General features: G+C 38.2%; 1 protein-coding gene across 1 annotated transcript in view; it reads left to right on the forward strand.

Annotated features, from left to right (window-relative positions):
- Positions 1-965: 965 nt before the first annotated feature.
- Positions 966-26,245, forward strand: part of GNB4 (G protein subunit beta 4) — a 35,045-nt gene continuing 9,765 nt past the window's right edge. Inside the window, exons 1-7 of the mRNA XM_049629569.1 lie at positions 966-1,308; positions 11,145-11,183; positions 11,880-11,986; positions 14,977-15,040; positions 17,583-17,745; positions 18,691-18,757; positions 18,902-19,103. Coding sequence (XP_049485526.1) covers positions 1,252-1,308; positions 11,145-11,183; positions 11,880-11,986; positions 14,977-15,040; positions 17,583-17,745; positions 18,691-18,757; positions 18,902-19,103 — 699 coding nt within the window. The 5' untranslated portion in view covers positions 966-1,251. The remainder of the gene's footprint in view (positions 1,309-11,144; positions 11,184-11,879; positions 11,987-14,976; positions 15,041-17,582; positions 17,746-18,690; positions 18,758-18,901; positions 19,104-26,245) is intronic.

Here is a 26,245-nt window from a genome sequence, read left to right on the forward strand (position 1 = left end):
AGAATGGGAATGGAAAACCATTGTAAGACTTAAAGCAGAAGAGAGACTTGTGTTTTTTGTTTTTTGTTTTTTTTTTAAGTTTATTTTGATTTTTTAAAAAGTTTGTTTTGAGAGAGAATGGGGGAGGGGCAGAGAGAGGAGGATCCCAGGCAGGCTCTGTACTCTCAGAGCCTGATGTGGGGCTTGAACTCACAAACCATGAGATTATAACCTGAGCCGAAGTTGGATGCTTAACCTGCTGAGCCACCCAGGCACCCCAGGAGACTTGTGTTTTAAAGGATCACTTGGGGGGCACCTGGGTGGCTCAGTCAGTTAAGCGTCTGACTTCGGCTCAGGTCATGATCTCAGGGTTGGTGAGTTCGAGCCTCTCATCTGGCTCTGTGCTGACAGCTCGGAGCCTTGAGCCTGCTTTGGATTCTCCTATCTCTGTCCCTCCCCCACTTGTGCTCTGTCTCTGTCTTTCATAAATAAATGTTAAAAAAAAAAAAAAAAAAAAAAAAAAAGGATCACTTGGTTGCTGTATTTAGAATAGATTGGGAAGTGGTCATCCACAGTAGAAAGGAGACCAAGTTAGATGGTGGTGGCCTAGACTGAGGTAGTCAAAGTGGAGGTAATCAGAGTTGGTCAGATCCTAAATATTCTTTTCTGAAGGAAGAACTGGCATGCTTTGCTGATGGATTACATATAGGGTGTGAAAGAAACAAGTTAAGGATGGCTCCCAGGTTTTTGGCTGAAACAGTTGGAAGGACTAAACTTTCATTTACGGAGACAGGGAAGACCTGGGGTAGAGTGGGGTTCAGCTTTGAAGTATGAACTTTGAGGTGCTGATTAGACATGTATGTGGGGATAACTATTGGTGCCCTCTGACGTATTGTAAAGTACTTCTCACTGGTCTGTATTCTAGTACTAATGATCTGTAATTTAGTCTTTTTATTTTTATAATTACCTTTTTTTTTTTTTTTTTTAAGTTATTTATTTTGGGAGAGAGTGTGCATGCTCTAGCAGGGGAGGGACAGAGAGAAAGGGAGAGAGAGAATCCCAAGAGGCTCTGTGCTAACAGTTCTGTCCCAGGAACCCCTGAGATCATGACCTGAGCTGAAATCAAGAGTCTGAGCTTAACCAACTGAGCCACCCAGGCACCCCTGAAAGTAGATTAATATGTAAATGGACAACTAAATCAGTCTCTGTCACTGTTTTTGTTTTGTTTTGACAGTTGCTTTCACTTAATTTCTGAAGTAAACAAGTTAAAGGATGAGTGAACTGGAACAGTTGAGGCAGGAAGCTGAACAACTTCGGAATCAGATCCAGGTAAGAACAAAGTTTCTCGTTTTGAAATTTTAACACTTTTATTCAGTACCAGCAATGAATAAAATTTGTTCGTTGTTTCATCAGTCTACATATATTAAATTTATAAGGCTTGAAATGGTCAATTTGTTTTTATCATACCTCTGAAGTATTCTATAAAAATTATTCCTGAAAAATATCTCTGTGGACCTAATGGCCTCTGTGTCCCTAAGAAGTTAATATTATATATGGAATTCCTGCTGAAAGGCAAACCTCATTCTCTTCTTAGTTACATACCTGGAATTGTAGTTTAATTTTTGATGCAATACGATGAGGCAGGTATTATCACATTGCAATTGTAATACACTAGAAAAATAGGAAACTCTAAAACATTACAGAAAAACATTAAAAATTATTAGTGGCATAATAAAGACATGTCTGTCATCTTTCACTCTTGGAAATCAACTCAAAACAGCAAAGATCTTAACAAATAAAGTTCCATCTTAAAACAAAATTAAAAGACACTTAGGATTTCACACCAAGAGTCAAACGGAGTGATGCATCAGGGTGTGAGAAGCCTCCAGAGAAAGGGTTTCTGCAAAGTGGGGAGCACTCCTCAGCAACAACACCAGTAATCCTCTTGGGAACAGTGGAAACAGATGTTTCCTGGACAGAGGGGTATCAAGGAGCAGAGATAAACGATGGTGTGTCTATATTCCTTCATGTTTAGGAAGCCTCTTAGTGAGCAGGGTGGAGGAAAGAGACTGAGCTGTAGCCTGGTGCTGCCTACTTTTTGCAGGGAAAGCAAAGGCTGAAACAGATACAAATGAAGAACTTCAGCTGGAAGTGAGGAGAATCCCTAATAACTTGGAACACTGCTGACTGCTCCCCCCCACCCTGCTGCCCCTGCTCTGAACCTTTTGCAGTGGCTGTTTCAGAAGAAGTCTTCTGGTTTGAAAGTGAAGAGTAAGAAGAAAGGAACAGGCACAGGATCTATAGAAGGATATTAACAAGAGAAGAGAGGAAAGGAGCAGGAAAAACAGGGGTGGCTGAAGAACATGCGCCAAGAAAACATTGTTTCTGATTGGATTGAAATTATAACCAAATGTTACTGCCAGGAATTCAAGGAAGTGAATTTGGATGTGAATAAGAACTCTGAGTTTGATAGTGTAGATGTTTGAATAAAGCTGTCCAAACAAAGAAGGGATGTATTTTGCCTGTGATGATGAACGAAGGCTTTATAGAATAATCTGTAAATTAGATGATGTTGCCAACACCAGAATGAATTCTCAGTGATCTCTACTTGGTATCACTTGCTCCACATGCTGAACAGGACTGACTCCTTGGCTAAGCACATGGTCACATGACCAACCATGTCATTTAAAAAATTCTATTCTCTGTATATGAACTTGGCTTTTTTTTTTTTTTTTTAAATTAAATGTAAGGGAGATCATATGGTATTTGTTTTTTGTCTGACTTGTTTCACTTAGCATAATGCCGACAGGGTCTACTCATATTGTTGGAAATGGCAAGATCTCTCTCTCTGTCTCTCTCTCTCTCTCTCTCTCTCTAAGTAAGCTTCAGTCCCAGTGCAGAGCCCAACACAGGGCTTGAACTCCTGACCCTGAGACCAAGAGTCTGATGCTTCACTGATTGAGCGCCCCAGGCGCCCAAGATTTTTTTTTTTTTTTTTTATGGCTGAATACTATTTCTGTGCATGTGTACATACATTTTCTTTATTTACTCTTTTATCGATGGACACTTAGGTTGTTTCCATGTCATAGCTATGTAAATAGTGCTGCACTGAACATGGGTGTGCATATATCTTTTTGAGTTAGTATTTTTGTTCTGATAAACACCAGAAGTTGAATTGCTGGATCATATGGTAATTTTATTTTTAATTTTGTTGAGGAACCTCCCTATTGTTTTCCATAGTGGCTGCACCAATTCACATTCCCATCAGCTGTGCACAAGGGTTCCCTTTTCTCCGTATCCTTGCCAACGCTTGTTATTTCTTGTCTTTTTGATACTTGCCATTCTAACAGGTGTGAGGTAATATTTCATGGGGGTTTTGATTTGCATTTCCATGATGATTTAGTTATGTTGAGCACCTTTTTGTGTGTCTTTTGGCCATCTTGTATGTCTTCTCTGGAAAAACGTCTATCCAGGTCAGCTGCCCCCCCCCCCCTTTTTTTTTTTTTTTTTGATAATTTATTGTCAAGTTAGCTAACATCCGTGTATAATATACAGTGTGCTCTTGGCTTCTGGGAGTAGATTCCCATGATTCATAGCTTACATACAATACCCAGTGCTCGTCCCAACAAGTGCCCTCCTCAATGTCCATAACCCATTTTCCCCTCTTCTCTGTTCATCCCCCATTACCTTCAGTTTGTTCTCTGTGTTTAAGAGTCTCTTATAGTTTGCCTCCCTCTCTGAAGCTATTTTTTCCCCTTCCCATTCCCCATGGTCTTCTGTTAAGTTTCTCAAATTCCACATATGAGTGAAAACATATAATATTTGTATTTCTCTTATTTCACTTAGCATAATACCCTCCAGTTCCATCCACGTTGTCGTGAATCTCTGCCCATTTTTTGATCAGATTGTGTTTTTTTGGTGTTGAGTTATATCAATTCTTTATATAGTTTGGACATTAACCCCTTATGGGACAGATCATTTGCAAATATCTTCTCTTATTTAGTAGGTTGCCTTACTGTTTTGTTGATGGTTTCTTTTACTGTGCAAAAGCTTTTTATTTTAGTGTAGTTACAATAGTTTATTTTGCTTTTGTTTCCCTTGCCTGAGGAGACCTATTCAAAAATATGTTGCTAAGGTTTTTTGTTGTGAGAGAGAGAGAGAGAGAGAGAGAGAGAGACAGAGAGAGAGACAGAGAGAGAGACAGAGACACACACATACAGAGCACGAGGTGGGGAGGGGAAGAGACAGGGAGACACAGAATCTGAAGCAGGCCCCAGGCTCTGAGCTGTCAGCACACAGCCATACATGGGGCTCAGACTCCCCGCAAGACCATGACCTGAGCCAAAGTTGAGTGCTTAACCAACTGAACCACCCAGGCACCCCTGGTTATTCTTTTGTTTTGTTTTTTTTTTTTTTTTTTTTTATGTTTTTAAGGTGTTTTATGTTTTATGGTTTCAGGTCTCATGTTTAGGTCTTTACTCCATTTTGAGTTTATTTTTGTTTGTGGTGTAAAGTGTCCAGTTTCATTCTTTTGCATGTAAATGTCCAGTTTTCCTAACTCCATTTATTTAAGGACTGTCACCCCCCCCCCCCCCATTGCATCCTTTGTCATAGACTAATTGGCCGTATAAACATACATTTATTTCAGGGCTCTGTCCTGTTCTGTTGATCTGTGTGTCTATTGTTGTGTCAGTACCATACTGTTTTGATCACTGTGAGTTAGTAGTATGGTTTGAAATCTGGAATTGTGATACCTCCAGCTTTGTTCTTTCTCAGATTGGCTATTCAGCTTTGGCTATTCAGGGTCTTTTGTGGTTCCATACAGATTTTAGGATAATTTGTTCTGGTTCTGTGAAAAATGCTATTAGTGTTTGCCTGGGGATTGCATTGAATCTATAGATCGCTTTGGGTAGTATGGGCATTTTAACAGTATTCTTTCAATCCATGGGCATGGTATATTTTTCCATTTTTTTAAATTGGATTGTTTTGCTTTTGAGTTGTCCAAGTTCTTTGTTTTGGATCTTAACCCCTTATCAGATACAGGATTTACAAATATTCTCTCCCTTCCAGTAGGTTGCTTTTTCATTTTATTGATGGTTTCCTTTGCTGTGCAGAAGCTTTTTGGTTTGATATAGACCCACTTGTTTATTTTTGCTTTTGTTGTCATTGCTTTGGGTGTCCAATCCAAAAAATCATCACCAAGACAGATGTCAAGGAGCTTACCACCTGTGTTTTCTTCTAGGACTTTTATGGTTTCAGGTATTCAAGTGTTTAATCCATCTTGAATTTATTTTTGTGTATGGTGTAAGATAGTGGTACAGTTTCATTCTTCTGCTTGTGGCTCTCCAGTTTTTCCAACACTATTGAAGAGACCATCTTTCCCCTGTTGTCATAAATTGACCACATATGCATAGGTATATTCCTGGTTTCTCTGTTCTGTTGATCCATATGTTAATTTTTATGCCAGTACCATACTGTTTGGTTACTGTGGCTTTGTAATGTAATTTGAAATCAGAGAGCACGATGCCTCCAGTTTTGTTCTTTTGTCTCAAGTTTTCTTTGAAACCACAAAAGACTGTAAATAGCCATACAGATTTTAGGATTATTTGTATTTTTGTGGAAAATGTATTTTGTGGAATTTTGATAGGGATTGCATTGCATCTATAGCTTGTTTTGAGTAGTATGGGCATTTTAACAATATTCCTTCAATCCACTAGAATAGAATGGCTTTCCATTGATTTGTGTCTTTAGTTTCTTTCATTTTTTTCTATCTTCAATACACAGGTCTTTCACCTCCTTGGTTAAATTTATCCCTAGGTATTTTATTCCTTTTGATGCAGTTGTAAGTGGGATTGTTCCCTTGATATCATTCTGACAGTTAATTATATGTGTATAGGAACACAATAGATTCTTGTATGTTTTGTATGTCTTGCAGCTTTACTGAATTTATTTCTAATGGTTTATTAGTAAAGTCTTTAGGGTTTCCTATATAATATCATATCATCTGCAGATAGTGACAGCTTTATTTCTTCCTTTCCAATTTGGATGCCTTTATTTCCTTTTTCTTGCCTCATTGCTCCGGCAAGGACTTCCAGTAACATTAAAGTGGGAAGTGTGGGCATCCTTGTCTTGTTCCTGATGTCAGAGGAAAAGCTTTCAGCTTTTCATTGTTGAGTATGATGTTATCAGCTTGTCCTTTATGACCTTTATTATGTTGAGGTACACTTCCTTTATACCCACCTTTGTTGAGGTTTTTTATCATAAATGGATGGTGCATTTTGTCAAATGCCTTTTCTTCATCTACTGAGATGATCATACAGTTTTTATCTTTCACTTTTTTAATGTACTATGTCACATTGATTTGTGGATGTTGAGCCATCCTTGCATCCCTGATATAAGTCCAACTTGATTATGGTGTGTGATTGCTTTAATGTATTGTTGAGTTTGGTTTGCTAATATTTTATTGAGGTTTTACATCTGTGTTTATCAGAGATAGTGACTGTAATTTTCTTGTGGTGTCCTTGTCTGGAATGATTGGCCAGGCACACGGTCACATGTTGATCTCACTTAATCCTCATAGCAACCCTGTGAGGTAGATGGTGTTGCTTTGTTTCATAGCTGAGGAAACTGATCCTCAGTGAGATTAAATAACTTGCCAAGGTAACATAACTGCTCATCCAGATTTTTTGAAGTCCAGATTCAGGATTCAGCTCAGGTATATTTTGGTGCCAGAGCCTGTGCCCCAACACCACTGCTGCACTGCCTCCCAGCTCTGCAGTCTGTACCAACATCCTGCTCTACATCCTGTGTTGTAGCCATAGATTTCTGGTGGCCAGTTTCTGAACATGCATTGCTCTTTCCCAGTTTATTGCTCTTTTACAAGTTGTTTCCTTTGCCTAGAATTATGCTATCTTTGCTCCAGTTTTGCTCCTATGACTCCAGTTCATTGAGTCCCCATCATCTGAAGACTCACCAGAGTCCTCCAGTTGCATTTATTCTCCCACTTATTGGAAGGCCTCATGGCGTGGTGGAAAGTGCATGGGCTTCAGATTTTAATTATTCTGTGGCCTTGAGCAAGTTTAACTTCTTTGATGCTTGGTAGCTTTGCTGTAAAGCAAAGGTTGGTGGAGATGATTAAATGGAATGACATGCGGGGCGCCTGGGTGGCTCAGTCGGTTAAGCGTCCGACTTCAGCTCAGGTCACCATCTCGCGGTCCGTGGGTTCGAGCCCCGCGTCGGGCTCTGGGCTGATGGCTCAGAGCCTGGAGCCTGCTTCCGATTCTGTGTCTCCCTCTCTCTCTGCCCCTCCCCCATTCATGCTCTGTCTCTCTCGGTCTCAAAAATAAATAAAAAACGTTAAAAAATTTAATAAATGGAATGACATGGAAAGAACTTACTAATAAGCGGGAAGACCTTACTCCTGTAGCACTTTGGACTTGTGTTATAGGGCTGATCACAGCTGGCCTTGTTTTATATAGCTCCTTGTGCACATTTGCCTCTGCTACTTGTACTTGGCTGGAGAATTCTGTGCCTTAATCCCCTTCATATCTCACCAGCCTCCCAAACACAATTGCATGGGTACAGGTGCTCACTGAATCATCTCCTGTGATTTCAAGTTAACCACATGTATGTAAAGTGACAAAATCATGACATGTTATATTTAAAGACCTTCCCTCTTGCTTTCCCCCTCACTTCTAGAAATATTAGCTAACAGTATACTTAAGTATGGTATAAACACATGACACAATAGAAATGTATGCAATTTTATGCAATATGATTTATTTTAAATTAAAAACCGATTAAAAAACAGAAAAACAGATTTTTCCTTTGTTACTTGGAGTGGGAAATATATCGCTTTTCTCTTGTACAAAGATGTCTTGTATTACGGTAGACAATATGAATTTCAGCCTTTATTTGGAATAATTTTATATTCAGTTTTATAATGGATAAGTGTTCATAAGAGTAAGTTCTCTGAATGTGAATAGAGTCTTTGCGTGATTGGCAAGTAACTGTTATTTGTAGTATGCTTATATTCCAGCGTCTTGATTTTTACTGATTTGCACTATTTAGTAATTTTCATGTGCAGTTTAATTGTGCTGTTAATATTACAAGCCCTGTAGGAGGGCCAGGATTTTTTGTTTTGTCTGCTGCTGTAACTGTGGTGCCCAGAATAGTACCTGACACAATGTTCAATGGATTTTTTTTTACTGAATGACTGAATTAAGAAAGACGACCTAAGCAAGGATTTTCATAAAGCTTAAAATTAGAGAACCCTGTTTTTAGAATATAGTCTTGTACTCTACCATTTTTGGAACGTGGCTCAGGCCATCACTATCCTTTCTGGAAATTCTTTTCATTGTCGGAAAATGGACTAAATTATTCCTTGCCAAATGAAGTTTCTCAGCCTACAATTTGACTACGAATGAGAGAATCAAATCATGTGTTTGTGTAACTGCTTAAGAACATCCTTACATAGAGATATTCTAAGTGTTCTAAATAGGTTGAAAGGGCAGCTAAAAGGATCCCGTGTTCCATCTGGTCTTTGCTGCAAGCAGAGGCAGGCATTTTCCCCTTGGCTGACTGGAACGAGTTGTCCATTTGGGGCATTTATTCAGCAAATACCATGTGCTGCCTCTTTGCACAGGAGTCGACTAAGCTCAGTAGGGAAAAGCAGTTGAAAGAGGATACTACCCTAATTTTTGAGAGGAAAAAACAGTTTCAAGTCTAGTAGGAAGAATTGTGCTTCTGATTTTCCCATGTATATGAATCCTCTAAATTTGTTGGGAAACTCCTTTGAAAACATTTTGTTGCTTAGTAAATGTTATTTTGTCATATTGATTCCTGTTTCACCATCTTCTTTTTGATAATTTCCTTCAGATTTAAGGTCATTTTGAAATGCCATCATATAATGCTTAAGCATAAACATCTGCTTACATAGAAGGGCCTTGCTATTAATATAAAAATATAGATGTGACTCAGTATCAGCTGTTCCTTATTAACATAAATTATTTTCTATCTTCATATTGGAGCTAAAATATTTTATTCCTAATTGCAAGTATGCTGTATATAGATACTAAGCATTTTAAAGATGTGTTGTAGACATTAAAAAATACTTCTGAAATGACCTGGGTTATGCTATAAATATCCTTCCCATCACCTCAACTTCTCAATGCCAGAACAAACCAAAAGGGAACCCTGAACCTTTTTGCTGAAGCTTAGTAATAAATATAACTCAGGATACTATGGGCTTATTAAACCAACCTAGTTCATTTTTACTCATGGGGATACAATTTAAAATCTTTTAATCATAAACCAAAAGTATATTTGCGCAATGGAATAGAATTGAGAGTCCTTAAATGAACCCATTTATCTAGGGCCGATTGATTTTCAACGAGGATAACAAGGCCATTTGAGAGAGAAAGAATAGTCTTTCCAACAGATGGTGCTGGAACAACTGGGTATCCACATGCAGAAGAATGAATTTGGACTCCTACCTCAAACCATTTACAAAAATTAACTGAAAATGGTACCTAAATATAAACGCTAAAAGTATAAAATTCTTAGAACTAAGCATAGCTGTTAATCTTTGTGACCTGGGATTAGGCAATAGTTTAAATTTTAATGTTTTTGTTATTTATTTTGAGACAGAAAGCGAGCGTGCATGAGTGGAGGAGGGGCAGAGAGGGAGACACAGAATCTGAAGCAGGCTCCAGGCTTTGAGCCGTCAGCACAGAGCCTGATGCAGGGCTTGAACTCACAAACCGTGAGGTCATGACCTGAGCCAAAGTCAGACGTTTAACCAACTGAGCCACTCAGGTGCCCCTGGCAGCAGTTGAATATGACACTGAAAGCCTAAGCAATGGAAGAAATCGATAAATCAGACTTCATCAAAATGAAAAACTTGTATGTAAGGACAGTAATGAAGAAAATGAAAAGACAGTCTACAGAATGTGAGAATAATTTATAGTATAGAATACTATATCAGATCTAGGATTTGCAACTATTCTACAGAATAAAGGTCTAGTACCCAGAATGTATATAAAGAACTCCTACAACTCAACAATAACATAATTGAAAAATGGGCAAAGAGGGGACGCCTGGGTGGCTCAGTCGGTTAAACGTCTGACTTCGGCTCAGGTCATGATCTCGCGGTTTGTGGGTTTGAGCCTCGTGTCGGGCTCTGTGCTGACAGCTTGGAGCCTGGAGCCTGCTTCACATTCTGTGTCTCCCTCTCTCTCTGCCCCTCCCCTGCTCACGCTCTGACTCTGTCTTTCAATAATAAATAAACGTTAAAAAATTAAAAAAAAAAAAAAGGGCAAAGGATTTGAATAGACATTTCTCCAAAGATCTACAAATGGCCAATAAGCATATGTGCAGATGCTCAACCATTACTAATCATTAGGGAAATGCAAATAAAAACTATAGTAAGATACTACTACTTCACAACCATGAAAATGTCTATAATAATAAAGAGAACAGTTTGGTGAGGATGTGAAGAAATTGGAAAGCTCCTAATACATTCCTGGTTGGAATGTAAAATGGTACAGCTGCTGTGATAAAAACAATTTGACATTTGATTAAAAAATTAGAGTTAGCGTATCACCTGCCATTCCTAGGTATATACCCAGAAGAATTGAAAACGTGTACACACAACTTGTATGTGAATGTCCACAGCATCGTTATTCATTAAAAACCAAAAAATGGAAACGTAAATGTCCATCAGTTAATGGATAAACAGTAGGATAAATCCATACAGTGGAATATTACTCAGCCATAAAAAGAAATGAAGTACTGATGCACCACAATATGGAGGTACCCTGAAAACCTACATTAAGTGAAAGAAGCCAGACAGAAGGTTATATTCTAGGATTCCATTTATACGAAATGTCTAGAATAGGCAGTCCATAGAGATAGAAAGTGAACTAGTGATTATCAAGGAATGAGGGAATTGGGAAGCACAGGGTTTTTTTGTTTTAATGATAAATGTTCTGGAATTGATGGTGGCAGTTGCACAACATTGTGAATGTACTGACCACTGAATTTTAAGTAAAGATTATGTGGTACAGTAAAAGGTATATTTGTAAGTCTACATTTTCAATGAAAAATAGCATTTTAAATCCTATTCAGAGATTTCTATGTTTAAATGTATTATAATCATCTTTCAGGATGCCAGGAAAGCATGTAATGATGCAACACTTATTCAGGTAATTTTTTTTCTTCATTTTAGTAATTCACATGAAATAGCTTAACACTGATACAAATGACATGTAGATGGTATTTATGAGTATTTAATTGAAAAAAAATGAGATCTCTATTTAAAAACACTTTGTAATTTGTCAGATGCTATATATATGCTTTTTAAAGCATACTTGTTAAAATAGAAGACTGTGGAAAAATAAATACTATTAAAAACCTGTAGATTCATATGTATTTTTTAGGTTAGCTTCTGACTCGTTTTGATATGCCCTGATTAACTTTTTTTTTTTTTTTTTTTTTTTTACATAAACTCTTAGGAAGGTTTCATTAGCTTAACTAATACTGATAATTTTTATTAAGGAAATGTATGCTGAAGCTTGCTTTCCTATAGACAGTTAAAATTATACATGTTTCATTTGATCATTTATTTGATTTTTATTGTTTTTTTTTACTAAAGTTGGGAGGTATGTCTATTCTTTTTAAAAGTTGATAGTCTGTAGTAGATATTCTCACTGGAAGGTGTGCCAATAGGATAATTTCAAATCATACTTTTTCTTGAATTTACTGATCCTATATAATGACTTGAATTATTTAAACTACCTTCAGTTGCTGTCAGTTTGTTTTATGTCTTATGCCTATTGTTTCTATCTTATTTTCTGAGCTACATCTAAGGTAGAGAATAACATTCTTGGTGCTTTCTAAAGATCACATCAAATATGGATTCCGTGGGTCGAATACAGATGCGAACGAGACGTACGCTGAGGGGTCACCTAGCTAAAATCTATGCGATGCATTGGGGATATGATTCAAGGTTTGTACCTGGCATCATCCAACTATTGGAATTATTTTCATTAAGATTCCTCATTTGCATTTTCTTTGTTTTAAAACAAGCAATATTATGAGGTGTTTATAGAAAATGCTTCAAATATGAACATTTGGCTTTTACTAAAAATCATTCATTGGCACTTTAAATGTTTTGAAGCCTTTAATATGGAAAATAAGTTTACCTCTGAAAAATATCCTTTATCAGATGATCCATGTAAAATGGTTAGGATTTCTTTTCTTTGCAGTGTATTATTATTACTGTTTTTCTTAATGTGCCAAAGGCAGCTTCATTGTATATTGATCTTAATTTCAGTTAATAGGCAATATTTGAATATTATTGCTATGTACAAGTTACTGTATATTGCTATAATTACTACCTAAAAATCACAAAAGATGGAATTACATAATACAAGTACACTCATACATCTTCTGTTTCCCTAACCCCAGTATGCAAGTGCATGTGTATGTGTGCACACATACATGGCTGCTGTCTGGTTTGCATTGGATGGTTGGTCATAGGCTTACAGAGTAACTACAATTGGCAGATCGGCCTGCTGCCATAGTGGTTGACTTGTTTCTTTGATTTGATTAATCTCATTGGGAAAAGTCCCAACTAAAAAATTATTTTCTTAAGTTTACTTATTTTGAGAGAGCGTGCGTGAGCAGAGGAGGGGCAGAGAGAGAGGGAGAGAGCGAATCCCAAGCAGGCTCCGTGCTGTTAGTGTGAGCCTGATGCAGGGCTGGATCTCACAAACCATGGGATCATGACCTGAGCTGAAATCAAGAGTTAGGCGCTTAGCTAACTGAGCCACCCAGGTGCCCCAAGAAATTATTTTTTAATAGAAGCTGCACATTTATGCTTTCCCAGGAGAAACTAAAAAGGTTGTGCCTACTTCAGGTGTCTTCCTGTTTCTTGGCATATCTCAGTGTAAATGGGATACTTGGGTACAGTATTATATTTATTATTATTTTTTTAATGTTTTTATTTTTGAGACAGAGACAGAGCATGAGCAGGGGAGGGGCAGAGAGAGAGGGAGACACAGAATCCGAAGCAGGCTCCAGGATCAGAGCTGCCAGCACAGAGCCCGATGTGGGGCTCAAACCCACGGACTGTGAGATCATGACCCAAGCCGAAGTCAGACACCCAACTGACTGAGCCACCCAGGCGCCCCTGGGTACAGTATTATAGAAATGTGCCTCCTGTGGGGTGACTGCATGACTCAGTTGGTTAAACAATCGCCTCTCTGTTCCAGCCCAGGTCGTGATCTCAGAGTCGTGAGATCAAGCCGCACATCAGGCTCTGGGCTCTGTGCTGAGTGTGGAGCCTGCTTAAGATTCTCTGTGTCTCTGTCACTCTGTGTCTCTGTCACTCTGTCACTCTCTCTAAAAAAAAAAAAAAAAAAAAAAAAAAAAAAATGCCTCCTAGGAGGGGGAAAAATAATGGACAGGTGGCATAAAGTTAGGCCAAATGTTTTACTGTTTTTCTTAAAGAAGTTTAAGATAAAAAAAAAAGTCTGCCCGTTGCTGCAGCGAACTTTTCACTCAAAATATAATCACTTGAAATAATTACTTGAATAATTACTTTCCTCAGAATTTCTCAAGACTATTACTCTTCATAGAAAAACATCAAGGAAACTGTCTTTATCAGTTCATCACTTAATAGTTCTTCTCACCACGATGCTGATGATGCCAATTGATTTTTTTTTTTTTTTTAAGTTTATTTAGAGAGAGAGAAAAATGAGAATGAATCCCAAGCAGGTTCCCTGCTGTCAGTGCAGAGCCTGATGCAGGGCTCAATGTCACAAACCATGAGATCATGACCAGAGCTGAAATCAAGAGTTGGACGCTTAACCTTCTGAGCCATCCAGGTGCTCCAGATGCCAATTGATTTTTACAGAATCTATTTCTGGTTCTGTCTTGCGTCCCTAAAGTTAGATCTTCCCTTTCATAAAGAATTTGCTGCAGTTGCTACATAAAATCCTGCTAATGTTATATAGCTGTGGGGAAGGAGGGATCTGGGTGGGTTGGTGACAGGGATAGGAAGGTGACTTTTTGTCACTGGATATTTTTTTTTTTTTGTACCTTTTAAATTTTATACCATAGTGAAAAATTTCCAAAGGAAAACAAGAAGTTCAATAACTAATAGTTACTTAGAGTTCTTATTTAGCCAGCAAACAAAGCCTTCTGCAGTTGAAGCCCAGTCTGCTTTTCTCACCTGTTACACCCATTTCTCACACACTCTCTGCAACTGGAAAATTCACAGTTCTTGAAACACTGTATTTTTCTACCTTTTGTCATTGAACATAGCCTCCTCACAGAATATAGACTTTTCTCTGCCTTTAGCTCTCAGAATTCCATTTTTCATCGTGCATTCTTTTTAGCAAGACTACTTGATTAACTCAACCAGCACTTATTTGGCCCTCTTCTGTTTTTCTGTGGTGTTGATTATATACCACCCCTCTGACAATTTTCACTTAATTTCTTGTGAACTTGTGTGAGTATCTTCTTCTCTGCTAGATGCTAGAGACCTCAAGGGTGGGTGGCATATCCTGTACCACACCTGTAATTCTGTGTTGCATTCACAGGCTCTCAGTTGAGATTTTTATATGAAGTGAAATATGGTTGTTAGGCTTATATCTACTCTGTTGTCTTTAGATTTAAGTCCGTAAATAATCAGTAAGCTAATATCTTCAGAAACTTGAATAGGAACTAGAATGTTGCAATAAAAAAGTTGAATCATTAAAAAAAAAGTTTAATCGTAACCAGAGACATTTTTAAAATGTTTAAATTTTACTCAATTGTATTTATTGAAAACTTTGGCATGCAGAATAAATTTGAGAGGATATTTTCTGGTATCAAGTTTTTAACTAGAAAAATTGTATTTTTCTTTTCTGAAGTGTTCTACATTAATGCAGTGCATGACTAAACTATTTTTTTCTTCTAAGTGTCAAATTATTTTTGTGTTTGTTCCTATAGGTTACTCGTCAGTGCTTCTCAAGATGGAAAATTAATTATTTGGGATAGCTATACAACAAATAAGGTAGGATTTCTTAAGAGAGTGATTAAATAACCTTTTATTTGGCTTGGTGTCCAACAGTTTTTTCCTTTATTTGTTACTTCAGACTTTAATTTCCTTCAAAGATAAATTTATTTTCTCTATTTTAATCTAGTTCCTCTCTTTGGGCTTAGTGTTTGTTTTTAATATTAAGCCCTTTTATGTTCCCAAGGACAGCCGCAGGAATATCGTTCAGTGTGTTTTACTTGAGTCTCATATTTTGTATTTGAATATTAGAAAAGAGTGTGCATCAGTTTTAAATATAAGTGATTTTTTATTTTATTTCTTAAGTTTTATTTATTTCAGTAATTTCTACACCCAATGTGGGGCTCGAATTCATGACCTCGAGATCAAAAGTTGGATGCTCTTAAAAAATAAATAAGTAGGGGCGCCTGGGTGGCTCAGTCGGTTGGGCGTCCTACTTCGGCTCAGGTCACGATCTCACGGTCCGCGAGTTCGAGCCCCGCGTCGGGCTCTGGGCTGATGGCTCAGAGCCTGGAGCCTGCTTCCGATTCTGTGTCTCCCTCTCTCTCTGCCCCTCCCCCATTCATGCTGTGTCTCTCTCTGTCTCAAAAATAAATAAACGTTAAAAAATAAAAATAAAAAAAAAATAAGTAAATAATAGTTACATGCTCTTCTGACTTAGCCAGCCAGGTGCCCCTGTAAATGATTTTTTTTTTTTTTTTTTTTTTAATTCCCATTTCCTAATGTGGCAATGACCCTGAGATTTTTGTTTCTAGGCGTGGGTGTGCCAGAATGCTACTGTGAACCTTTTCTTTGGTACTCTAGGCACTGATTTTTGTTTCTGGAGTGCTCAGAAGATGCAGTAGATTAGAGGTAGATTACAACTTCTAGATTACAACTTCTTCCCATCTTTTGGCAGACCCCAGGGGGTCTTGCTGTTGTGTCCATTGGAAGGAATCCTTGATGAAAAAGTGTGGAGTGGTAGGGGAAAAGCTTCAGGAAAACTTACATCAAATACCTGTTAGATTCTATATATACTTATATCACTATTTTTACTAAAGTTTTAAAAGTACAGTTTTGTGAAGCAAACAGCTTCAGTCTGGTTGAGATTTTAAAGCTAGCAAGACAGATTTGTAACAGTTTTTCTATATTAATCAACCCATCCAGCATGTCTTTTAACTATATTTTCCTAGAACAAAAATAGAGTTTTAAAGATATTTTAGATTTAAATAAGAACATGATAGTAATAATACAATGTGTTGATTCTCTGGATTATTTAGCCTTGCTATTCCCATATACACTAAATTTTGCCACCTACTTGGAAATAATTGGTATTGGGTAAGAAGGCACCAGAATGGTGTGGGCAGATCAGTGCAAACTATTACCATTTTTTGAATTTGAGCACAGAGTATATCCTATTATTAGAAGGACATAACTGCCATCTTTTCATGGAAGAACCATTTTAATTGCTTCTGAGACTTGTGTCGTTCAGTGCTATAGTGGAGGAAATTCCTCTTTTGGGTGTTATTGCCAAAACAAAGAATTTTATTCTTTTTTTTTTTTTTTTTTTTAAAATATTTTTTAAATTTTTTTTTTTTTTGAGAGAGAGAGAGAGAGTGGTGGAGGGGCAGAAAGAGAAGGAAGGAGAGAGAAAGGACATGAGAGAGAATCCCAAGCAGGCTAGCTGCTGTCAGTGCAGAGCCAGATGTGGGGCTCGATCTCAGGAACCGTGAGATCATGACCTGAGCCGAAACCAATAGTCAGACGCTTAACCGACTGAGCCACCCAGGCGCCCCAGAATTTTATTCTTTAACATTTTGCATTTAAAATTTTGAATGGGTAGATTGATATTGAAACATCCTGTGTCCTTGTTTCTTTTAAAATAATAATTTTTTAATGTTTATTTGTTAATTAATTTATTGAGAGAGAGAGAGAGAGAGAGAGAGAGAGTGAGTGTGAGTGTGTGTGCATGAGATTAGGGGAGGGTCAGAGAGAGAATCCCAAGCAGGCTCCGTGCTGTCAGTGCAGACCCCACCACAGGGCTCTATCTCATGAACCGTGAGATCATGACCTGAGCCGAAATCAAGAGTTGGACCCTTAGTGACTGAGCCACCCAGGTACCCCAAGAGAATTTCTGATGAGAACACTTAAATCTGAATGAATTGAGGTTAATACAGAAAAAAATAGGTATTTTAGTATGTATTAGTATTTTTCATTGTTCACTTAAACCATTGCATTTTTAATTCAGTTTATTTTTATTTATTTATTTATTTTAGAGCAGGCGTTGAGTGGGGGAGGTACAAAGGGAGAGTGAGAGAGAATCTCAGGCTCCGTGCTCAGCATGGAACCAGATGGAGGGCTTGATTCCATGATGCTGAGGTCATGGCCTGAGCCGAAATCAAGAGCCAGATGCTTAACCATGCTAAGCCACCCAGGTGCCCCTCGGCTTATTTTTAGATGCATTTAATTTTTAGTAATATTTGCTTCATTGTAAATAGGTTTGAAAAGTGGACTGTTTTTGTAATCTTGGTAACAGTTTTTGTGTGTTATATTTGTTGTACAGATGCACGCTATTCCTCTGAGGTCCTCCTGGGTGATGACCTGTGCCTATGCCCCCTCTGGTAATTATGTTGCATGTGGAGGACTGGACAACATCTGCTCTATATATAACTTAAAAACCAGAGAGGGAAACGTGAGAGTGAGCCGAGAGTTACCAGGTCACACAGGTGAGCTTCACTAAGTAGTGTCCTTTCCTTCCAAGTAGGAGGACTCCTAAAGAATGAACCAAACTGATCAAGGGGAATGAGTGACAGATTGTGCTCGGCTGCTGAAGGTTGAGTGTCAATCAAGTGAGAGTAGAAATTACTATGAATCAGGAACACACATACTTTATACTTATACAAATGATGACCATAACTTTAATAAAAACATAAAAAGAAAGCAAAATAATTTTCTGTTTTCTCTACAACCATCTAACAATGATGGGATTTTGGCATCTGTACTTAGTTATGTAACTGGAAGTATGTATTAGATACACAGTGTAAAACACTTAAAAATGTGATAATGCATTGCTTTTTTTGCCAATATGTACACCCTAGTGTGTATACAGTAGTGTATAGCATTTGCTTAGTGGTGTTAATAAGGAATTTATTTCCACTCACCAGGTTTCTGCCTCTCTGAATCCTTGACCATGTTTTTTTTACAAAAATCTCTAATGTTATTTTTCTGCCATTTCCATATTTGAAATACTGGTGAATTCTGAGCATTCACATGACCCACTCTCCCCCCCATGTAAGCCTTCCCTGAGGTGGGTCTAATTTCTCACAGTGTTGTTGAAGGATTTCTCTATGTACTCAGCCCAGTCTGTCATAGATGATAGATATTTGTGTAAAGGAATCTCTCAGGTAATTCTAGTAGACAGAAGGCACTCTTGCCTTAATTATAATTCTCAGAGTGTCCAATAAGATGCCATTGACATAGTAAATATCAGAGCTTTTGATACAATTTAGTTGCAGACAGCATAGAACTTGAAGTAACTAAAAGTAGAACTACAGATTATACTAACACTTGTTGCCCGTGTATTGATTTAAAAAAATCTATAGTATTACTATTTCACATGGTAATTGAGTTAACCACAGCCAACCTAAAACGTGTTGCTTTCATGCTTGTAGGCTACTTGTCTTGCTGTCGATTTTTAGATGACAGCCAAATTGTCACAAGTTCAGGAGATACAACTTGGTAAGTGTGGCCCACAAGAATACTGATTTGGGGGTTGAGGGTGGTAGTAGGAACTACTTATAAGAATTATAAGTCTTATATAAGTCTTATATCTTATAAGAACAAGATATAATTGTCATTATAATAATTTTTTTTTGATTATAGTGCTTTGTGGGACATCGAAACTGCCCAGCAGACCACCACATTCACTGGGCATTCTGGAGATGTGATGAGTCTTTCTCTGAGTCCTGACATGAGGACTTTTGTTTCTGGTGCTTGTGATGCCTCTTCAAAATTATGGGATATTCGAGATGGAATGTGTAGACAGTCTTTCACTGGACATGTGTCAGATATTAATGCTGTCAGTGTAAGTAAATAGAATTTCTAAGGAAAATTTATTGTACATTTAAACTGTTGAAGTCTACAACATGATTTTAACAACAGAAACTCCAAACGGGTAACCACAAGTAGTTTAAGCTCAAATAAGTACCCAGTGCATATGAGAATGAACTAGTCATATGTAGTTACAATTATTCTATGTATGTCAGATGCCAAACTGTATAGATGTGACTAGGATTTCCAAAAGTACTATGATTGCAATTTTTAAAAAATTTTTCTTTCTTTTTTAAGAGCGAGAGAGCAAGCCAGGGAGGGGCAGAGGAGAGGGAAACAGAATCTGAAGCAGGTTCTGCACTATCAGTGCAAAACCTGACGTGGGGCTCGAACTCACAAACCGTTGAGATCGTGACCTGAGCTGAAGTTGGATGCTTAAGTGACTGAGCCAAGCAGGTGCCCCTCAGGAGTAGAATTTAGTGATTCATTAGTTACATACAATACCCAGTGTGCATCATAACAAGCACCCTCCGTAATTCCCATCACCCATTTAGCTCATCCCCCAACCCACCTACCTTCCAGCTACCTCAGTTTGTTCTCTATAGTTAAGAGTCTCTTATGGTTTGCTTCCCTGTCTTTTTTTTGTTATTTCATTTTTCCTTTCCTTCCCCTCTGTTCATCTATTTTGTCTGTTTTTTTAAATGTTTATTTATTTTTGAGAGAGACAGAGTGTGAGCAGGGGAAGGGCAGAAAGAAAGGGAGACACAGAATCTGAAGCAGGCTCCAGGCTCTGAGCTGTCAGCACAGAGCCCAATGCAGGGCTTGAACTCGTGAACCACAGGATCATGACCTGAGCTGAAGTCAGATGCTTAACCGACTGAGCCACCCAGGTGCCTCCATCTATTTCGTTTCTTAAATTTTACACATGAGTGAAATCATCTGGTATTTGTCTTTCTCTGACTTATTTTGCTTAGCATAATACACTCTAGTTCCACTACGTCATTGCAAATGGTAAGATTTCATTATTTATTTATTTTTTAATGCTTATATATTTAGAGCACATGTGCACAACTGGGGAAGGGGCAGAGAGAGAGGGAGGGAGGAAGGAAGGAAGGAAGGGAGGGAGGGAGGGAGAGAGAGAGAGCAAGAGCGCAAACTGGGGCTGTATTCCCATGAACCATGAGATCATGACCTGAGCCGAAATAAAGAAATCGAGGGTTGGACACTTAACTGACCCAGCTACCCTGGCATCCCAAGATTTCATTCTTTTTTTTTTTTTTTTTAACGTTTTTTTTTTATTTTTATTTTTATTTTTTATTTTTGAGACAGAGAGAGACAGAGCATGAACAGGGGAGGGTCAGCGAGAGGGAGACACAGAATCTGAAACAGGCTCCAGGCTCTGAGCAGTCAGCACAGAGACCGACGCGGGGCTCGAACCCACGGACCGCGAGATCATGACCTGAGCCGAAGTCGGCCGCTTAACCGACTGAGCCACCCAGGCGCCCCTCAAGATTTCATTCTTTTTGATGGCTGAGTAATAACAACACTCCCATTTCCCCCCGTAGCCTTTGTGCAGTTGTTGTAATTTTACTTTTATATATTTTAAACTCCACAGTACATTGATAACTGCTTTTGCTTTGAAGAGCTGATACTCTTTAAGGGACATTAAAAAAATAAAGTCTTTGTTTACTTACATAGCTACCATTTTCTGTTTTCAGTCTTGTTTATAGATTCAGATTTCCATCTATTTTCCTTCTTGAAGGGCTTCCTTTAACATTTCTTATAGTGTAAATCTGCTAAAGTCCTTTGGCTTCTGTATGCCTAAAATATTTTTGGGGTGCCTGGCTGGCTCAGTCGGAAGAACGTGTGACCTGTGAACCCAGGGTTGTGAGTTTGAGTCCCATGTTGGGTGTGCAGATTAACTTAAAATCGTTAAAACAGTTTTTTGTTTTGTTTAGTTTTTTTTTTGCCATCATTTTTTAAAGGTATTTTCATTTTTTTTCTTTTGATACCGTAAAGATGTTATTCCATTGTTTTCCATGTTGGTACTGATATGAAATGTGCTTTCATGTTTATATTTGGTCTCTATACAGTGTGTCCTTTGTTTTTCTCTGGCTGCTTTTAATATTTTCTCTTTTGGTTAAGCAACTTTATTATGATGTATCTTGTGTAATTTTCTTCACATTTCTTGTGTCTGGATCTGTGGGTTACAATTTTCATCAAAATTGGAAAATTTTCAGCCATTATCATTCAAATATATTTTTCGTCTCCTCTCCTTTGGGGGCTCCAAATACATATATATTAACACAGTTGAAGTGTTCCCACAGTTCGCTTATGCTGTGTTACTTTTATTTTTTAGTCTTCTTTTTCGCTGTTTTTCACTCTGGATAGTTTCTGTTGCTAGGTCTTCCAGGTTGCTACTCTTCTGCAGTGTCTAATCTGCCATTAAGCCCATATGGTGTACGTTTTAATCAGACATTGCTTGCATCCTTGTCTGTTAATCTATCATCCGTGACATTTTTGGGTTTGTGTCAGCTGAATGATTTTTCTAATTGTGGGTCATAGCTTCTTTTTTGTATGTCTGATTTTCTTTTTTTTAATTTAATTTTTTTTTAATGTTTACTTATTTTTGAGAGCGAGAGAGACAGAGAGTGAGTGGGGGGGGGGGGGCCGAGAGAGAGAAGGAGACCTAGAATCTGAAGCAAGCTCCAGGCTCTGAGCTGTCGGCACAGAGCCCAATGTGGGGCTTGAACTTATGTGAGACCATGACCTGATCTGAAGTTGGACACTTAACTGACTGAGCCACCCAGGCACCCCTCCCCCCTTTTAAAATTTCTTTTTAATGTTTATTTTTGAGAGAGACAGAGCATAAGTAGGGGAGGGCATGTCTGATTTTCATTAGATGCCAGCCAGACATTGTAAATTTTACCTTATTGGGTGCTGGATATTTTTTTATTTATATAAATATTGATTTGTTTTAGGGTATAGTTATTTGGAAATAGTGTGATCCTTTCAGGCCTGACATTTCAGTTTTGTTAGGTGGGACCAGAGCAGCATTTTGTGTATGCTTAAGTTTGCCCCACCAGTGAGGGAAAACCTCTCTCTTCCCAGTGAATTATGAGGTTTTCCCTCTTGCTACAGTTGGACAAGCATCATTCCTGGCCCTGCGTGGGCATCAGTTTGCTGTTATCCTCATGGGTGTCTCCCCTGCTTGAATAGTTTCCTCACACACCTGTGATCAGTTTTCAGCTGAGTACTTGAGAGGCCCCTCATCATCTCCTGACTTTTCTGTCTACCAAGCATTGTCCTCTCTGGTGCTCTGGCCTGTGAACTCTAGCTGCCTTGGACTCCCTGGATTCCTGGCTCTGTCTCCTCAACTCTGGGACATCAGCAGGCTTCATCTGGGTTCCCCTTCCTGGCACCATGACCTGTAAACTTTCTCCAGGCAGGAAGGGGGGTCAGTTATGGAGTTTACCTCATTTGTGTCTTGTCTCTCAGGGACCACTCTTCTTTGTTGACTCATATCCAGTGTCCTTAGAACCATGTTTCATATATGTTGTCTACTTCAATTGCTTTTTTCCAGCATAGGGGTAAATGTGATCAGCATTACTCCATTTTGGCTGAAAGCAGAAGTATAGCCAAAAAATAATTTTTTAAGCATAAAGTGAGCTGAAGAAAGAAACCAATTTTGAGGGGCTTGCCAAGTACTTGAAAGTACCAACAACATAGACCCATCCTCTTGAATTTAAAATATCAAAACATAAGGACCAAAAAATCCTAGAAATATTCAAAATGAAAAAGTAGATTACCTAGATACAAAAAAAAAAAAAAAAAAATCAGGCTAGCCTCACACTTTTCCCTAATAGACAGTGCCTAAAGGCTTCTGAACAATATCCACTGAGTGTTGAGGGAGAAATATTGTGACCCAAGAATTTTAAGTATCAGAGGTCATATTTAATGTAGGGAGAAAAATTCCAGTAAATATGACATAGGATAAGAGATTAAGACCAAATATGAATAACTCAGGGCAATACATATGTATGGTTGCCACTATTAAAAGGTAACAGAGTAAGTCAAACTCTGTGTTTACAAGAGCTACATCTAAAACAAAATGGCCCAGGATGGCTAACAGTAAAGATGAAAAAGTGGGCACACCTTAAACTAAAAGAAATGTTAGTAATATTACTATATTTCTATTAAACAAAATAAAATTGAAACAAAAGTTAAAGAAGTTTTATGTTAATAAGAGATGGTCTGTAGGGAACCCATAACACTGAAATGCCTGTAAAGCCAAAACCATTAGAAATGAAGGGAGAAATGAACCCAAAACACCATTGTGTAAGAGAGTTTCGTATACAACTTGGAGGTATTGATATCCTAGGTAGTCAAGAAAAAAACCCTAAGGATTAAATAATACAGTTTAATAATGTTGACTGAATACACTTAATGCACTCTGCACCATACGGATAACCATTCACATAGTAGGCCACAAAAGAAAGAATAAATCTGAGGTTGAATAGCTCAGGACTTCGGAAAAAGGAAAAAGAACAGTTCACACCAGGAGGGTGAGAGGAAGGAGCTGGTAAAGAGAAAAGCAGAAATACAGATTGAAGTGAGAGCCTTTACCTGAACCAACAGGCTCTCTATGATCTACCCTCTGCCCCTTACCTGCAGTCCATCCAGCCCTGGAGCAGCTGCACCTGTCACATCTGCAAAGTTCTGAAAGACATTCTTTCCCTTCAGTTTAGTGCAGACTTACTCTGTGGCAGAACCTCACTGGAAGGACAAGAAGCTATTTGTATGTAGTCTCTACTTACCCCGCTTAGTCTGACCGTGTTGCTCACTCAATACACACTGTTGTGTTTATTTATTACAGTGCACTACTTCAGGACCCAGTGGAATTTTATACACAGCATATTACTTTTCTAAAATCTGGAAAACAACTGTCCCAAGGGGTTTATATCAGCCTGTTAGGTAGGGCTTGTGGGCCTATGATCACCCATTACCCATGCTGCCTACCTCTTCCTGCGATCTGCCCAGTCCTCACTCTGCCTCAGTCACGCTGGCCTCCTCGCCCCCATCCCCACATTTCCCCCATGGGGGCTGTCCCCTTCACTGCTTCCCCCCTCCCTCAGTCTTCCCAGCAGAAGCCCATTGTTCACCTCCTACGGGGCAAGGGGAGGTGTATTTACTAATTACTTCTCAGTAAGGCCTTCCCTAGACACTCTAAGCTTTTGCCCATGCTCCCTTTCCCTTTTTCTCCTTTATTTTTTTTCTCCTTAGTACTTATCTAACATGCTTGTTTTTTTTACTTTTTGTGTTTATAGTATGCTTCACAAGAATATAAGCTCCACGGAGACAGATTTTTGTCCGTTTTGTTGACTTCTGTATATCACCTGACTAGCACTCAGAACAGTAGGTGCTCAATGAATATTTGAATGAACATTTAGAAAATTTCAAAAATAGAAAACTATTAGAAAATTTTAAAATTCAATAATCTAAGACTTTGCTCCCGAAATCTCTGGTAAACTTAAGAGGAAAAGGATAAAAATTGCAGATATACAAAATGAAGATACTATAGTAAAGGTTATATTACTCACAGATAAAAGATTTTGTTTTATTTAAAAAAATTTTTAAAGACTTTGAAAATCTTAAAATATATACTGTATAACTTATGGTCATTCTAAATAGTTTTCCAAAAACTGTCTCAATAAGTCAAAACTTGAATAGCTTGATAATTTTCTTTAACAAAAAAAATAGCTTTAAAAAAACTTACAGACCCATGTATGTTTTAGGCAAATAATTCATACTTCATTTGAAGGAACAGAAAATTTGAGCACTATTAAATCTGTTCCTAAACACAGAAAAAGGGTCAAAGTTTCCCAGTTTATTGTGTCAGACAAACTAGCATAACCCTTACACCAAAACACAAGAGCAGGTACCCCTTAAAACTAGATAAAACCATCTTAGGAGAAATTATAGCAAATTAAATCCAACAATGTGTCAAAATAAGAAGAAAAATATTAAATAAAAATTAGTTATAAGAATGATTTAATGGGGCGCCTGGGTGGCTCAGTCGACTTTGGCTCAGGTCCTGATCTCACAGTCCGTGAGTTCAAGCCCTGTGTCGGGCTCTGTGCTGACCTCTCAGCATGGAGTCTGCTTCAGATTCTGTCTCTCCCTCTCTCTCTGCCCCTCCCCTCCCCTGCTCATGCTCTGTCTCTCTGTGTCTCAAAAATAAATTAAAAAACATTAAAAAAAATTAAAAAAAAATGATTTATCGTTAGGAAATATATTAATAAAAATTTCCATATCAGTTTGTCAGTATTCTGGATACTGAAAGCTGGCTGATAAAAAGCAAACACCCATTATTTGTTTTTGTTTTTTTTAAAGTTTATTTATTTTGAAAGTGGGGGAGAGGCAGAGAGAGAGGGAGAGAGAGAATCCCAGGCAGGTCTGCACTGTCAGTGCAGAGCCCAGTCAGTGCAGGGCTTGATTTCAGGAGCCTTGAGACCATGACCTGAGCCAAGGCCAAAGTCTGATGCTTAACCGACTGAGCCACCCAAGGTGCCGCCAAACACCCATTCTTAAAAAACAAAGAATTCAGTACCAGAAAGCTCTTCTCTGCCATTTAAAAACAACCCCCACAACAAAACCCAACTTAAATGAACTGCCAACATCACACACACTTTTGAGTGTATATTAAATCTGCCAGATGCATTTAAATCTATATATTTCCTGTCGTTCTAAAGGCTATCTTACCTAAGGGCTAATTTCCTGTAGTTCTGAGAGCAGTTAAAACTAGTTCATTGTATTGGTAGAGTGAGCATATATCATCCAAACTGGGAAATGGGAAGTTTTCAGTGTGAAAAAGTGCAGTTATTAATTTTGCCAGGGAGAAAGGCATAAACAGACTGTCCTGTGCAAAATGGGATGGCTGGTCATCCTGAGTCTTGAACATAGAATGTTGGCATGCTGTGGCCCCCAAACACGGAGCCAAAAGGGTCATCTTGATTGGGTGTTCTCCACTAGGCATCCTTTAGTGCAGGTCCTATAGCTTCTGTTTTGGTCTGTGGTAGAGAACAGGGTTGAATCCATACATGCTGATAAATGTATGCAAATGGCATTGCTGAACTTCCAGCAAAGGAACAACACAGAGGATCTTGCTAGCTGGTA

This window comes from Panthera uncia, chromosome C2 (assembly GCF_023721935.1).
Source record: "Panthera uncia isolate 11264 chromosome C2, Puncia_PCG_1.0, whole genome shotgun sequence".
Lineage (NCBI taxonomy): Eukaryota > Metazoa > Chordata > Mammalia > Carnivora > Felidae > Panthera > Panthera uncia.